The 17,731-nt window shown below is 39.7% G+C and overlaps 3 protein-coding genes across 3 annotated transcripts; all 3 read right to left on the bottom strand.

Annotated features, from left to right (window-relative positions):
* Positions 1 to 5,248: 5,248 nt before the first annotated feature.
* LOC119731846 (ficolin-2-like) lies at positions 5,249 to 6,625 on the bottom strand. Its single transcript, XM_038205129.1, has one exon. The coding sequence runs from the start codon at positions 6,284 to 6,286 to the stop codon at positions 5,249 to 5,251; it is 1,038 nt and encodes a 345-aa protein (XP_038061057.1). The 5' UTR covers positions 6,287 to 6,625.
* Positions 6,626 to 10,496: 3,871 nt separating this feature from the next.
* On the bottom strand, positions 10,497 to 11,522 carry LOC119731838 (microfibril-associated glycoprotein 4-like). Its single transcript, XM_038205116.1, has one exon. The coding sequence runs from the start codon at positions 11,520 to 11,522 to the stop codon at positions 10,497 to 10,499; it is 1,026 nt and encodes a 341-aa protein (XP_038061044.1).
* A 4,233-nt stretch (positions 11,523 to 15,755) lies between these two features.
* On the bottom strand, positions 15,756 to 17,133 carry LOC119732698 (ficolin-3-like). Its single transcript, XM_038206341.1, has one exon. The coding sequence runs from the start codon at positions 17,131 to 17,133 to the stop codon at positions 16,105 to 16,107; it is 1,029 nt and encodes a 342-aa protein (XP_038062269.1). The 3' UTR covers positions 15,756 to 16,104.
* Between the last annotated feature and the right edge of the window lie 598 nt (positions 17,134 to 17,731).

The raw sequence follows: 17,731 nt of genomic DNA, 5'->3' as shown, positions 1-17,731 counted from the left end.
CAATAAGAAATTATTTCTTCAATGCCAAGGTATACAGCTAGCCTGCTGACTGGCACAGTATAATAATACGGTATATAATAAATATATTATAATGCGGTCCTGTAATATTAAATTAGCAGCACAGTACCGTGGCATGATGGATGCAATAGCCGAAGAGGAAAGTCGGATTGGTGAATTTTAACCAAATTTACAATATCGTTTCTAAGACGCATCAAGACCTGAGCTCTGTTTAGCATATACTAATTTTCTTTAAAAAAAAATTGGTTTTTGATACCAAGTGAAAATCAATAGCAATTTTTAAATAATCACCGTCATTTCAAATCATTATGGCCTCATTTATATCTTTGTTTTGCTGAAGAAGCATTGTGTCTGGCATGTGTTAGTAGGTGATGACATAATCGGCAAGTCTTCTATCAATTATCATCAATATTTCCCTATCAAAACAATTTGCTGCCGCTGCATGGCAGAACGCCACCCAGCGTCGCAATAAGCCCAGGAAATACTCTCAACTTGTATTTCCTTCCAACCCTGGCGTCGAGCAGTTTGTTCCCACGAGTTGTATGCTCTCCCACCTGGTGTCGTATCATGTCAGTATTTAAACATCTTTCATACATGGTGTATCAAAGGAGGTCATCTTACATAAATGGGTTACTATGCAAATTGATGAATTGAAAGCATTGTGAAAGTGGCTCTATCTTAAATTGTGTTTATCATCACAAAGCAAAACTCCGACTTTTTCTAAGTTTGCCTGATTCAGTGGTGAATTGAGCTTTCCACAAAGGTGCGCACAGTTGCAGTGGATTATGTGTTACACCGGAGGAGAAAGATATGTTGAAGTGTTTGAGCAGAAATGGAACTCAAATTTGAGCTTCATGATTAAATCAGTCATTTCAAATTTTGCTTTTGTTTGCCAACGCAGAGATCTGTTTCGCCATTGTCATCATTATGCTAAAGTCCTGCAAATTCAATCGATCCCAGTTTGGTCTCACAATGGGAGAAATAGACAGTAAAGCGATATGTCTTTCCTGATAAACTATGGTATAAACAGTGATATTGCACAAACGCTGACAAAAATATACACACTTCTGTACACCGCAATTTCGATAACTGTAAAATGATGTAGATGATCGGCCGTGTTTCCAAGCAAATTTGGCGTTGACGGCGTTAGGTATATAGTGCTTGGAAGGAATTCGTAGAGCCAGACGGTGTGTAAGTCGATGATTGGTCATCCACGTTAATGCGTCATCCCAAACCAGTGGCTTGGAATTGGTCAGTTTTTCCCGCCAATAATAAACCGCAGCGTTTGATTGGTTGACTTTTATGATGAAGGCGTGTAATCTTATCGCTGTATAACATGTTGGGGAAAGCAAAGCATCGACGTGACGTCGAATTGGGTTGAGTTGCATGTTGTCATATCAAATTTAATAGTAAAACTAGCAACTGTTTTGTTCGACCACTGCGAACGATTTCACGGTCTTTGATTATCTCTACATGTAAAACGGAAAGGAAATTGAAGCTTCCATTGAGTAATAATTGCGTCTTCATCTTCAATGTTTTTGCAGCAGTCTTAAAAATACGAACCCCTCCACACGATAACAAGAAATATTCTGGCGATATTGATTTAGTTCCTGCGATTTCAATGACATAAATTCTGACATAATGTTGATTATGTTATAGAGAATGGACGAGGAACTGTAGATTCGTGCTAAGACCGAGTCCATTCATGCACGAATCTACAGTTCCGTAACTATTTCTTAAAACAACAATAGTTTATGCAAATAAGATCCCTGGTTTACCACATTTGTGAATAAGTGTAGATTCATACAATCTAGTCAACTTTGCCTGGCCCTGTGCTTGCATCGTAACAAGATTCTATTGTTAACCCTTCGGATGGGTGCACATCTTTTGTTCCATTCATCAATTGCACAGTACATTTGTCCTCATGGTAAGTCACACAAACACATTCACGATCAGAAGTGTTTAGTGCGAATACACTGTCTTTCCTTACTCCCAACGCCGAATGGAGCTTGTATGCTACAGCTAGGGGATTATACCGGAAAATACTTTGATGCTGTTTTTTACGGGATTGATCTGAGGAGTTTAAACACCAACCACAAGGAAAAGTTGGCAAGCAACTCATTTGTGCATAGAGCTTTTTGATTTGTGGAACCACATGTCATTGGCCATTCAATCGAGAACCACATTTCTTTACCTTGATGAGTAGGCTACACATCGGAATATGCCCATCTCACTCACCACAGGAAATAATTTTGCTTGGAAAACACATCAGGCCTACATTGGAATATATTCTGAGACGTATATGATTGGGTAAGTTTCATTTGATTTCGTTAGTTATTCGTCCATTTTATTTATGATTGTCATTTTGATAATGAAAGTACATATTCTTTAACCGAGGGGTATCCACTGATTTTTTTTATAATACAAATTTAAAAACAAAAAATAAAAATTAAATTTTTAGCATTAAAAAACTTTCAGCATTTACGTATAGATAGTAATATAAAAAAAAAACACTCAAAAAAAATTAAAGGGAACTGCAAATAACATAAAGAGGAATATTTTACACTGCCCTTTAGGTTAAAAACTATAATAGCCACCATATATTATATTCAAAATATCAGCACGATAAATTAAATATAAAACGCGAACAGTTTGTGTAAAAATTGAAAAAACTAAAGTAGTAAGGTATTTATTAAAATCAAGTACACGTCAAATTCTTTCGGAAAAAAAATTCGTACATTTTTTAGTACTATTAACATTTCTTTTTTTTTCATTATAATGGACTGAAACTTTAAAGGAAAAAAAAGGAAAAAAGGAAATCTTTAGTGCTGGAATTATACATGGAATTATACAGTGCCGGAATATACATGGAATTGTTCACAACAAAAACTGTGGATTCTTAAAATATTCTACAGTTAGGTGTAGATTCTTAAAATATTCTACAGTAAAGTGTAGATTCGTGAAAATAATCTACACTTTGAACAATTAGTGTGACATCACAGAAATAGGTTAAGTTGGAAGAAATGAACAAGTCTGATCGCTTTTGCCATCTGGCATCCTGGATTTCGCCTCTTCTGATCTCATATATGCAATGACTAAATGTGAGTTAATACAAAACCGTATCAGCCGAATCAACTTGACGTAGAGCATGATTATATAAGCTCATCTGTCGATGGGGGCACTGTTCAAAACCGACAATTATGCACACTAACAGCGATAATGTATGGTGCCTTTCAGGGCGATACATGCACGTACTTAAAAAAAGGCACCATATGACACAAAAAAGCACGGTTTTTTTTAAAGTGCGCTAATTCAGAAAAAAGGAATTTGTTAACAATCCCCCCCCCCCGCCTCCTATACTCACCCATCCCCACCACCACCACCCTCCCCAGTGGCGCACCCGGGGGTGGCTTGGGGGGCTTCAGCCCCCCCCCCCCCCCTCCCCCCCCCCCAACAGGTTGTCAAGTTTTTTTATGTCCTACAATTTGACCTTGGTGATATGGATGTGGCCTGTTTTCGAGTAGCTTAATAGAGGTGTAAGTGGCGCCACCAACGTCAAAATAGGCAGCCCCTCAAACAAGAACACCGATTTTTTTTCAAATGTGTAAGCAAACAAAATTTGAGCCCCCCTCCCCAAACGAAATCCTTGGTGCGCCACTGCTCACATGTACTTAAGCTGCACAGACAAATGGCGATCAATATGTCATCTTTTATTTTATTTTTAATTTTTGGTGGGTGGACCATTGACTTTTCGAGAAATTCTCACCGAAAGAAGACGACCCCTATTTTTCCAAAAGCGGAAATGTAGCCATCTTGAAAAACGATCCCTCCACAACATTAAAAAAAATAGCGCCACTTTAGAGCTCAATTGCATCCAAAATACTCAGAATTTGAAGTCCCAAGTCTGGGCTAGAGGTTCACTGCCACATTTTTTTCAATTCCCCAATTTTATGGCCCTCAGAACTCTCTAATACTAGTAATATAGAATATTTTGAGGGTATAAGTTTTATTCATGAGCTCGGCGGATGGGTTTAGGCCTATTCACAGGTGTGCACCCTTACACGTCAATTTCCTTCAAAATATTACATTCATTCTTTGGCGGTTCCTGTCAATTTTTAATAACTGTGTTTACATCTCGAATGGCCAGACGTCGTAGCGCGGTGAGCAGTGTTTGTGTAGCGCGCCCTCTTTTGTAAGAAATTGCTGCATGAGGATAAGATACGGAGTGTCCTTCATACTGCAATTTCTTTAAATTAAAGTACATTGATTCTTCGGCGGTTCCTGTCAATTTTCTAGAGTTTCGTATCAAACACCATGGCAAACCATTAAAGGAAATTTCATTGCAATACAATGTGTTTATCTTGAGTTCCAATTGTCAAAACAACTGTGTTTGCATCTTAAACGGCCAGACGTCGGAGCGTGGTGAGCATTGTTTGTCTAGCGCGCCCGCTTTTTGAAGAAAAAAAATGTTCCATGACGAGAAAATACGGAGTGTCCTTACAGTGTATTAAAATTCCCATAGACACAAGTGCTAAATGCCCATACTTCTAAATTCTTTTTAAAAAAAACTCAGAACTCTCACATGCAGTGGCGCACCCGGGGGTGGGGGGGGGGGGGTTGCCCTCGGGGGGCTTGAACCCCCCCCCCCCCCCCCGCAGGCTGATTTTTTTTTTCAGTCCCACGATTTGGCCTTGGTGATATGAATGTGGTTTGTGTGCGAGTAGTTTAATAGGGGTGTAAGTGGCGCCAGCACGTCAAAATAGGCCGTCCCTCAAAAAAAAACACCAATTTTTTTCTGGTGTCAAAAAATTGTGGGCAATTTTTTTTTTAATTCAACTTTTTAAACCAATTTGTAAGTTTAAAAAAAAATATGGGTAATAAACCACAGGTGGAAAATTAGGTCTGATTCCAGGGTGAACATCAAGTGTGAAGTGACGGTCAGGAGACGAGGATGGAGGTTGAAGAGTGGGCATACTTGTTTGTCGTGTGTCCTTTTGTGAGCACTCGACAGGTTGCCCGCACACTGTGATTTGTTTTCTCCACGCAAGGCGAATTAAATGAAACAGGATAGATATTTTGCTAACGGCCTCGCAGAGCAGAAGCTGTATCAAAAATTTGCCGCAAACCGTGATATTTTCTAAGCTACGTACTGAGCAAACGGCAACCAATGCCTTTTTTTGCTCCGCACGTAGCTCTCGTGTGCTGTGGCCTTTAATGAAAAAAAAAGTATTTATGGTCCCATCGCACGAATTTTCATCTGACAGGCTTTCAGAGAATAGAAATCGCCTTTCCAGGATTGCCAACAGACGCCCAAACGATCACCAGCTGCGTGCTCATCTGGATAATATCGACCATTCAAGTTGGAGAGCAAACAACTCCTAAACCACCAGGCGCCGTGGTAGGATTGTGCACAATTTCGCTCCGATACATCATTGTCACGATCCTTTGTTGAGAAGGGATGCCCTCTGTGACGCCTGAGAGAGTCACCGGCAGTGTTGCTGGCATCGTGTCGACCGATATTCAGATTGTAGTTACCCGGAGATATTTGGAAGTCTGGGTACTTCGCCCATGATGTTTTGCCCTCCCAGTCCTCTAAATCAACGCGTAGCTCCCATGTTCCTTGTGAATCATTAGACGTCAGAGTCACCAAGTTGTCATTGCCCAACCAGAACTCACCGGACAGATCGCCAAAGCCAGACTGGTACTCGGCCCAGTTACGGTAGAAGTCCACGCTGCCATCTTGTCGCCTCTGAAACACGATCCATCCTCCACCGTCAGTTTCCATGTCACAGTAGACACGAAGACTGTGTTTACCGAATCCCTCTGGGTAGATTGTGTAGATACCACTTGAATGATAACCGGCATCTAAGAGCATCTTGCAACTTCGGTAGCGAATCAAGAAGCTATCAGCCAGTGAGTAGAGAGGTGTGTCCTCATCTGCATCAAAATACACACTCCCTTGAGTTGCAATGAAGTCTTTGGGATGCTCTCGTCTTGTAAGAAGGTTCAACTCACACATTTTACTGCATTCGTTGAAGTTAAACGACTTGCAATGTTCATCCATGCTGCATTCACGTCCGCAGATGACACGAGATCGCACAGTTTTAATAGCATATGTAAATTCTCTTAATGCGCGATTTTCAGCAGCATAAAATGTATGTTCGCTTGTATAAGATAAAGTTTCAACTCCAGAGACAGACAGAATAGCTCCCTGAAAAACAAGGGATGTAATGCAAATTAAATTCAAAACCAAGATCCTTATCGCCATCTTCTCCTCTTGAAACGAAAGATGGAACGTAGCAATCAGTTTGTTCTTGAAATAAATCTAGCGATATGTCAGGTCTGATTAAATAAATGTCGATGGCGATTATAAAACTGCATAAATCGTGAAATCACTGCCCTGTAATTCGACGAGAAACGTTTGTATGACTTGCTCCAGAGCTGAGGATAAAATGAAATACCCCGATATCAGGCCCGACAGGGATGGTAGAATTGGACCTCATGCCACGTCAGCGGCTCGTGATTGGTCAATGCTACTGCCTGATACATACGTAGCTTTTGATTGGCTAACCTTTGTAGGCGTGTCATCTTATCACATGCAAGATAAAGAGAAACGTTAAAAAGCACTCAAGACGTTATCAATCACCATATCAAGGCAAGTGGTGTAATAATAAAGCTACAGCCTTTGATATCAATTTCACGCTCTTTGATTCCATGATTAAAATTTAATAAGAGGGCTCTTTTGGATTTCACGAGCTGTCAATTAACGAAGACGTGCGGTATTCAATTTAAGCAGCACTCTTAATTAAAAAGACGAACGGATGATACAATTTTCCTCCTACGATATAAATTTTGTTCCAGCGATCTTTATGAATATAGGGAGGCTGAGGCTTGTTGTTACTTGGATGGTTACCATGACTACACTCTTTTACAGAAGGCAACCATTCCTTCGTTGTCATGGTACACAGCTTGGCCTACTTACTGACACCGTGTATTTAACGGAGTACCATGAATAAATTACCAACACGCTCAAACCGACGCATAATACGAGTGCCAAGGCCGACGATGGAAGTCGGATCAGTAGAGTATTACCAAACAAATTCAATTCAAAAGTATTACGCTTAAAAGACGCAAAACAAATCCGACCTCAATACTTATTTCTGAAATATGTGTCAATTTGAAAAAAAGATTAAACATCTTAATGTGTTAGATATACGCCGTCATTCAATAAAGTAAGGCCTCATTTGTTTCTTCGTTTTACCGACAATGCATGAAGGGCTGAATAGTTTTTTTAGTTTGTATACGGCGTCCAATTGTTCATGGAGTGTTTTTGTTGTTGCCGCAACGTCGAAATGGAAAACACAAATTTTCAAAGTGATAATGTTTTCATGCAACCAATCCAACTTTTACGCAGAATAATTTTGATTACATAAATGGAAAAAGGAAGGTTTTTAGGATGATTTGACGTAATGATTCGCAATGAACGGTAAAACGCATATAATGTCACATTAAAAATACAATTACCAAGATGAATCATTCACTTGCTATTTTCCGATCGGCTTTTGTCTCATCACGCATAAAAACACCCCTGAACACTGCAGTTTGATGGGAAGCATCAGCTCTAGACATAAAGTTCGAGCGAGGACGATTAGTCGAGTAGTGGTTGATAAGGGACGTTATTATTATTTGTCTTCTTGGAGAAGGGCATTATCCATGCCTGTGCTGCCCTCTGTTGGCTGGACGCGAGCGTTGACTGTGATGGCATGTGCACGGCTGAATTGATGGGAGGTCCTTTGAAACCGCTGTAAACATTGGGTGCTGCCCTCTATAGACTGGATGTCCGCTGTTCGCCTCGACACACAATCATGACAATATCCCACTGTGCGAATTACGACAAATACTACATGTTCTCTATAGCAATCGCGGTGCGGCGACCCCTACTCAATCCCACAATGCACTGCGGTAAACATTGCGTGACGTTATTAGTACAGGGGGTTATTGGTCCCGTTTTCGAAATAATAAAAATGCAGGGACGGGCCAAAACTCATTTCAAGGATTTTGAACTATAACTCCAGATCTAAACATATCTACATTACTTCTTAAGGCTCCCAATCCAGTTTTGGTTTTCCTCGGCGCTTAAAGGTTTGCTTTTTGGTAAAAGGTATGATGTTTCAAACATTCTTGAACGATTCTTAGTATTTCGGAATGATCAATGGTGATTGGATATGATCTTAGGGTTAAAGTCAAGGTTCCAGTGATGGCCGCAGAGGCGGATCTAACTTCCCGGAAACGGAGGGGGAGGGGGTTATATCAAGGGGGCTGAGCGAAAGCGTGCCAAACGTCATGCCATGATGGGTGGGGCAGGAGGTACACCCCCCCCCCAAAGAAAAAAAACTGAAGTCTACGGAGCTTTCCCTTGCATTCCAAGGAAATTTTAGAATAAAATAGGAGCTTTAGCGTTCCAATTATCATTGTTGGCCTGATGTTACTAGTTTCATAACATTATAATCAGCGGATGAAAGCCCCCCCCCCCCCTCTCGATTCGCCACTGGGCCTGTAGACGAGGTTACAGATGGAAGGGTAGACATATACATTTTCTTGTTTTGAAGCATAGTTCCAGTCGCCCTACAGCAGCTAAATACAGTACTAAAATCATATTCTTGCAAATACATGTAGGAGACTTTGAATAAATCAAGAAAAGCTCAGTCATTGATTGGTTCTTGTCACTCGGTTTATTCAACGTCATAGGTCATTGGAACCTTTTTGTTTTTTTGTGCCGCAATATACAAGCGAAATAGCAAACAGCAAACTGAGTGATAAGAATCAATAATGGTTTGGTTCTTGTCACTCAATTTGTTCATCATTATTATGTTACTATTTACATTATGCAATGTACAGGCAAAATGGCAATTAAAGACGTTTAGATATACAACCACATTAATCTAGTTTTCTGCTCCCTGTAGCTTTATATTCCATATAAGCAGTTATCATTCAGGGTTAATTGAATTTGACTTATTTCATTTTCGGAACATAGGTATCCAAAGGTAGACGGGGCACACGTAAGATTATGTGATATGTTCAGTCATAACAAAAATGGGATATCAACTTGTTTACTGATTATTATTGTTTTACAATCGTTTCTTATTTCATTCATATTTACATAATTTAAGCGCAACGACAAAACCACAATGTACAAAAGCTGAAATCGCAAATCTCCGTATTAACAACGATGACTTTGCGGATTAATGGGAAAATTTTCAATTGTATTATTTTGAGAGAAAGAAAATACCTGCCACCAAAGTTTTGAATTGATATTACTTGTTGAACTATATTTCATTGATGCAATGTTATATTTGTACAATATTTGTTTCTCCATCAAGACTTAAAACATTTTGAATTTTGGCCTTTACCCTTTTGTAAGCACGAGGCAGTTTTAAATAATGCGTTGTTTTGGCTGTCATTTATCGTTATATCATATAGCTTGAGATTAAAGAAAATTTCACATTTAACCAAAGGTATTGAATATGATAATACGCTGGACAAATTCAATTCACTTACTATTTTGGTTATTGAGGGCGTCCAAAATTTTTATAAAAATACTTGTTTTCGCACAGTCAGATCTGCTCTGCAGGTTAACTTGTTCTGATAGAGGTGGAACCCAGTCTACCATGTGATACATGAATTTTTGTCAGGACGCAAATAATTCTTAATTTGACAAGAATTTTTTTCCAGATTAAACGTCAGCTCGTCGTTTCATTCGGTGTTGGTGCTTTCATTCAATTTCTTCAATTACTTTCAAACAGGGGTATGGACTGGATGGGGACGGTTTGACATCAAATGACGTTTTGGGGCGCTGTTATTTACAAATGTGTATCAGTGACGTAGCATCCGCGAGGGGTAAGGGGTATTTATCCCCCTCCTTAATATTTCTCACTAGTGCCGTTTTTTTCACGAGTGCTTACTTTTTGTAAAGAAAAGTTACAGATTCATGGATTTGCCTACTTTTTGTGGTAAGACAAACATGAGGGTTTTTTTTAATCATGCGTTGAATCACCGTCCATGCACCAGAGCTATACAGCGATTTGAAAATAAGCAATCAAAGAGCGCGCGCGCAGGGAGCTAGCTACCGGTCCCCATATATTTAGGGGCGGGAAACAGCCTTTGCCCAAGAGGAAGATGTTGTATATGCATCATATATGTGTTATGTAAAGCCTCGCGTGGCTGCATTTCAGGTATACCTGCCAAACATCTATAATCACTTTTCTTACAATGCACAGTTTCACATTAATCGTCTTTTCCACATTCGTTTTCATCCTACTGTTTAAGGCCGGGCAGAGATTTAACATCCACACTCCGGTCGGTTCCGTCATGTTGGAAAAAGTCACACCCCTCTCCGGCAGGCGTATCATACATGGGTAAAAATATTCAATTTTGAATTGACAATAACCAACTTAATGACACGTTCGCAAAAAACATATTCATTGCCGCATAGCACGGAGTTTCATCTGGCAGGTTTTCAGAGAATAGGAATAGCCTTTCCAGTGGTGCCAATACACGCCCTTTTCATAAGCGGCTGCATGCTCATCTGGGTAATATTGACCATTCAAGCCGGAGTGCGAACAACCACGAAACCACCAGGCTCCGCGGCGGGATTGTGCACAATTTGATCCCCATACATCATTGTCACGATCGTTTGTTGAGAAGGGACGTCCTCTGTGATACGCAAGAGAGTCACCGGCAGTGCTGCTGGCATCGTATTGGCCAATATTCAGATTGTACTCACCCGGGGATATTTGGAAATCTGAGTACTTTGCCCATGCCGTGTTGTTCTCCCAGTCTTCTAAATCAACTCGTAGCTCCCATGTTCCACGTGAATCATCAGACGTCAGAGTCACCAAGTTGTCATTGCCCAACCAGAACTCACCGGACAGATCACCAAAGCCAGACTGGTACTCGGCCCAGTTAAGGTAGAAGTCCACACTGCCATCTTGTCGCCTCTGAAACACGATCCATCCTCCGCCGTCAGTTTTCATGTCACAGTAGACACGAAGACTGCAACCATCAAATCGCTCTGGGTAGATTGTGTAGATACCGCTTGAATGATAACCGGCATCTAAGAGCATCTTGCAACTTCTGTAGAGATTCAAGGAGCTATCAGTCAGTGAGTAGAGAGGTGTGTCCTCATCTGCATCAAAGTACACACTCCCTTGAGTTGCATTGAAGTCTTCGGGATGATCTCGTCTTGTGGCGAGGTTCAACTCGCATATTTTACTGCAGTCGTTAAAGTTAAACGACATGCAACGTTTGTCCATGCTACATTCCCGTCCACAGATGACACGAGATCGCACAGTTTTGGTTGCATATGCAAACCCTTGTAGTGCGCGATTTTCTGCAGCGTACATGAGTTGTTGTCTTGTATGAAATTGATGTCCATCGACAAAAATGACCACTTCCAAAAATACCATCAGATTCATAACTTTGAAACTGGCGTTCAGTTTTGCCATTGTCAAAGAATCTGATCAAAAGTGTGTTGTTATTGAAATGTTCACTACAATGATTTTAAGTCGAGCCTCGAACAAGAGCGTCACGTTCTGAGTCGATAAAGATACAAACGGCTATGAATTATGAATCGCATTCAACATAAGAATGAATCCTTGAAAATGTTGCATTGTCTTAGTCTGTTTATTTTATGACGAGTTAGATGGTACAATTTATGCCAGAACTCGCAGTCCAACTTGTCCCCTACAATCAGGTTAGATCTGCTAACTTCGATGCATCAGACCATCGCTAACACTGCAGACATTAACGCGTTACCACAGCGCAGAGTCTCGAATGAAACTTCTGGACACCGTGATTTAAATAACGCTGTATGATATACGGGATCGGCGTTGATGGCATTCGGTACTGCCTGGAAAGGAATGTGTATAGGTAGATGGTGTGTAACTCACTGATTGGTCATCGGGGTTAATACGTCATTCTGCTCCAGGGGTTCGTAATGATTGGTCAGTTTTCCCACGAATGACAAACCGTAGCATTTGATTGGCTGAATTGTATAATGAAGGCGTGCTATTATCACTCTGTATATGGAGAAAGCGAGACGTTGACGTCTTATTTGGTTCAGTTGCTTGTTATCATTTCCAATGTAATAATAAAAGCACCGACTATCGCTTTCAACTATTGCGAACGATTTCACGGTCACTGATTTCTACTCTAACAATTTAATGAAAAGGCAATTGGAGCTACCTTTCGCTAATAAATACGTCTTCAATTTTAGCAGCAGTCTTAACAATGCACTCCTCCACACGATAACAAGAAATACCCTGGCGATATTGATTTAGTTCCAGCGATTCAAAAGACATAGGGGTAGGCATATTGTTGTTTCTCTGGTTTGTATGCCTACTCCATAAAGTGAAGGCCACAAGCTAATTACTTTACATTCAGAATAATTATCAAACCTTCATTGATTGCATGAAATTGAGAAATTTAAACGACATCACAAAATATTAGGATTTTGTGTTCACAAAAAAATCCAATATACTAAATACCGATTATTCTGTTGGAAGAATTGTGTTTTGTAAATGTTTTGTAATTGAGCTTATGACTTACATGTTTAACAGAGGGGGTGGACCGGATGAATGAAAAAAGAATTCGATTCCTATTGTGGGGGTGTACGTATGCAGATAGATACAAATGTTCCAGTCAAATTAATATAGGAATGTACATAAATCAATAGACAATGGGATTTTTTTACAAAGGTTTAGTGTGAATGACCATTTTGAGCAGTTTGGTGTAATGTTAGCAAACACACTTGGCCTTTTTTTAACATGAATATATGAATGCACCACCGTTCTGTTTCTTCAGATTGTGTTCGTTTGTTTCCTCTCCTTACGTCCCAAGACACAAGACATGGATACGTCACTACATAAAAGTCGATTTGTTATATAGGCCTGGATGCAATTTCATGAAGGCATTTCTGAAGGGGATTTTCGTAAGTACTCGGTGAATCCAGAATAATCCAATTTTTTTAGCTTCTGCCCTTCAATCATGCTCAGCATATTTTCAAAGAACACAACTCTCAAAAGGCCATGGTTTTTTGGGGTGCATGAATTTCACTGCTCTGTCTGTAGCGTCCAAGTACGTAATCGGATTCACTTTGTCTAACAACAGCGACGCTAAGGCCTTCGCAACCACATGACTGCGTATAGTCGACAGTGTCAGGTTCAGCGCCGTATATAGAGAGAGTTGCGACAACTTCGGACTGTTGAACCATAATGGCCGTTCATTATGTGTACAGTGCAGCGTGCGACTATTGTGTACGAATTATGTGCACTGATGCATAATCCGCCATTTTGGTTCCAAACAGTGCGACCCTTATGGATGCACCCCTGCAATGAATTTCCCATATATCAGTGCTAAGTGCCCATACTTCAAAATTCTTTTTAAAATACTCAGAACTCTCACAGGTATTTAAGCTGCACAGAGAAATGATGATCGACATGTCATCTCTCATTCTCCTTTCATTTTTGGTGGGTTGACCATTGCATTGTCGAGAAATGTTCACCCAAAGAAGACGACCGCCATTTTTCCTAAAGCTGAAAAGTAGCCATCTTGAAAAACGATCCCTCCACAACATGACAAAGGAGCGCCGCTTTCGGGCCCAATTGCATCCAAAATGCTCAGAATTGGAAGCTCCAAGTCCGGGCCAGAGGTTCATTTCCATATCTTTTCAATTACCCAATGTTATGGCTCGCAGAACTCTCTAATATTGAATATTTTGAGGATATAACTTTTATTCATGAGCTTGGCGGATGGATTTGGGCATATTTACCCGTGTGCACCCTTATGTCGCAACTCCCTCTATATACGGCTCTGACCAAATTAACCGTAGGCTATGCCGCCCTCTATAGGTGAGATATAAAGAGCTGAGCTAAAGATTACAGGTTAGTAAATAGGCCCGAAGTTGCCTACGCCTTCAAATCACGATTTACATATGCCCTCAATTTCTTTGCTATTAGAGTATTTTGTACGTAGGCAATGAACTTGAGGGTTTGTAAAAAAAAAAAAAGAAGGTTAGAAGCCTTGAAGAGGACTGCGAGCTCGTATTTCTGAAAAATGCGGATGAAATAGGCTCTAAAATTTCTCTATTTTGTTGCAAAATAGAACAATTTTAGAGCCTGGGCAACATCATTTATAATGGCGGTGGGCTTCAGCAAAACCTCAGTATCCCTACAGCTGCTAAAAATAGAATCACATTCTTGTAAACAGAAAACTTGGAATAAATCGGGGAAACTGAATCATGGATAGGTTCTTGTCACTCGGTTTATTCAACGTCATAGGTCATTGGAACCTTTTTGTTTTTGTGCTGCAATATACAAGCGAGATAGCAAACAACAAACTTAGTGATTAGAATCAATAATGGTTCGGTTCTTATCACTCAGGTTATTTATCCTCGTGTCATTATTTATATTGTGCAATGTACAGGCAAAATAGCATATATATATATATATATATATATATATATATATATATATATATATATATATATATAGATATATATATAGATATATATATAGATATATATATATATAGAGAGAGAGAGAGAGAGAGAGATATATATATATAGATATATATATATATATATATATATATATATATATATATATATATATATATATATATATATATATATATATATATATATATATATATATATATATATATATATATATATATATATATATACGTTTAAATCCAACCAAATTAATCTAGTTTTCTGCTCCCTGTAGCTTTATACTCCAAATTGAATTTAAAATATTTCATTTTCTCCAAATTTGTATCCAAAAGTTGAAAAAAAGTGCATACGTAAGGCCTACATTATTTGGCCTGTTCTGTTACAGATAATGACAAAAATGAGATATGAACTTGTTTATTGATTATTATTTTTTTGACAATTGTTTCTCTCTTTTATATTTACATAAGTTTTAAGCGCAACAACAAAACCACTTTGTACAACAACAACAAAATCCGGGACCAAAGTTTTTAATTGATATTTTTAGTTAAACTCTATTTTATCAATTCTATGTTTTATTTGTACAGTATTTGTGTTTCTATCAGGACATAACAGAATTGGAATTTTGGCATTTGTCTTTTTGTAAACATGAGACAGGTTTAAGTAATTTGTTGTTTTTGGCTGCATTGATGGATAAATCATAAAGAATAAAATGAGATTAAAAATAACTTTAAATTCAACCAAACGTAAGTTGAATATAATAATGCGCCGAAAATTTTAATTCACTTACTTTTTTCGCAATTGTGGGCGACTGGGCGTCCAAAAAAAACCCGGGAAAAAACTATTTTTGCAAGAGCAGCTCTGCTCTGCAAGTACACTGATTCTGATAGATGTGGGAACCAGTCTACCATGTGATAAATGAATTATCGTTCTCAGGACACAAATAATTCTGAACTTGACAAGAAAGTATTTCCAGATTAAACGTTAGCCCGTTGTTTCATTCGATGTCGGTGCTTTCATTCGATTTCTTCAATTACTTACAATAATTTCAAACAGGGGTATGGATGGGGACGGTTTGACATCAAATGACGTTTTGGGGCTCTGTTATTAACAAACTTATATCAGTGACGTAGCATCCCAGGGAAGGGGATATTCATTAATCCCCTTCTCCAATATTTTTTTCACGAGTGCCGTTTTTCACGAGTGTTTTTTTTTTGTAACTCCCGTCGTCAATATTGTGCAACAATGAACAGCCCCACCCATTGTCTGATAGTGCCCAAAATAGGAAGATGTATATGCATCATGTATGTGTTAAATTAAGCCTCGTAGCCGCATTTCAGGTAAACCTGCCTAACATCTATTATTCATTTTTCTAGCAATGCACAGTTTCCCCATAGTCTTTTTTTTCCATTTTTGTTTTCATCTATTACTTATCATGGCCGTGCAGGGATTGAACATCCACAGTCCGGTAGGCTCGGTCACTTTGGAAAATTGACATGCCGGCGAGCGCATCAGCCTTGGTAAAAAAAAAATTGAGTTAACAATAACCAACCTAATGTCACGTTCGCAAAAAGTATTCATTGCCGCATCGCACGGAGTTTCATCTGGCTGGTTTTCAGAGAATAGGAATGGCCTTTCCAGTAGTGCCAATACACGCCTTTTTCATGAGCGGCTGCATGCTCATCTGGGTAATATTCACCATTCAAGTCGGAGTGCGAACACCAACCAAACCACCAGGCCCCGTGGAGGGATTGTGCACAATGATATGATCCAGATGCATCATTGTCATGGTCGTTTGTTGTGAAGGGACGTCCTCTGTGATACGCAAGAGAGTCACCGGCACTGCTGCTGGCATCGTACTGGCCAATATTCAGATTGTACTCACCCGGGGATATTTTGAAATCTGAGTACTTTGCCCATGCTGTGTTGCCCTCCCAGTCCTCTAAATCAACGCGTAGCTCCCATGTTCCACGTGAGTCATCAGACGTCAGAGTCACCAAGTTGTCATTGCCCAACCAGAACTCACCGGACCGATCGCCAAAGCCAGCCTGGTACTCGGCCCAGTTACGGTAGAAGTCCACACTGCCATCTTGTCGCCTCTGAAACACGATCCATCCCCCGCCGTCAGTTTCCATGTCACAGTAGACACGAAGACTGCAACCATCAAATCGCTCTGGGTAGATTGTGTAGATACCACTTGAATGATAACCGGCATCTAAGAGCATCTTGCAACTTCTGTAGAGATTCAAGGAGCTATCAGTCAATGAGGAGAGAGGTGTGTCCTCATCTGCATCAAAGTACACACTCCCTTGAGTTGCATTGAAGTCTTCGGGATGCTCTCGTCTGGTGGCAAGGTTCAACTCGCACGTTTTATTGCAGTCGTTAAAGTTAAACGACTTGCAACGTTCATCCATGCCGCATTTCACTCCGCAAATGGCACGAGATCGAACAGTTTTGGTTGCATATGCTGATCCTTGTAGTGCGCAATTTTCTGCAGCGTACATGAGTTGTTGTCGTGTATGAAATTCATGCCCATTGACAAAAATCACCACTTCCAAAAATACCATCAGATTCACAACTTTGAAACTGGCGTACAGTTTTGCCATTGTAAAAGAATCTGATCAAGCGTGTTATTTTTGAAATGTTCACTACAATGATATTAAGTCGAGCCTCGAACAAGAGAGTCACGTTCTGATTGGATAAATATACAGCCGGCTATGAATTACGAATCGCATTAACGTTCAACATAAAAACGAATCCTCGAAATGACTGCATTGTCTTAATCTGCTAATCTTATGAGTTCGATGATAGGTTTCACGTCAGAACACGCAATCAAACTTGTCCCGTACAATCAGCTTAGGTCCGCTAACGTCGATCAGACCATCGCTAACACTGCAGAGATCAACGCGTTACCACAGCGCAGCGTCTGGAATGAAACTGGCGACGTAGCGCTCCTGCTTTCCAGCAAGGTTAGCATTCCACGGAGATGAGAGACACTGATTGGTCAGTGAAATGAATACTAATGAACAGCTCGCACTGGATTGGTTGATACCAAGCCGGAACGTGCTGCTTTATTATTGGTGGGGAAACATCACAAATATAGCAAATAATATATGGCGGAGAGTTATGATATCATATCAGCGTGTTCAATTTAGTTTTCCAATTTTATTTATTTATTTGTTATGCCAAATGTGTTTCCTTATG

Source organism: Patiria miniata, unplaced genomic scaffold, assembly GCF_015706575.1.
Source record: "Patiria miniata isolate m_02_andy unplaced genomic scaffold, ASM1570657v1 HiC_scaffold_24, whole genome shotgun sequence".
NCBI classification, from domain to species: Eukaryota; Metazoa; Echinodermata; class Asteroidea; order Valvatida; family Asterinidae; genus Patiria; species Patiria miniata.
This window is presented reverse-complemented; position numbering and strand designations above follow the sequence as displayed.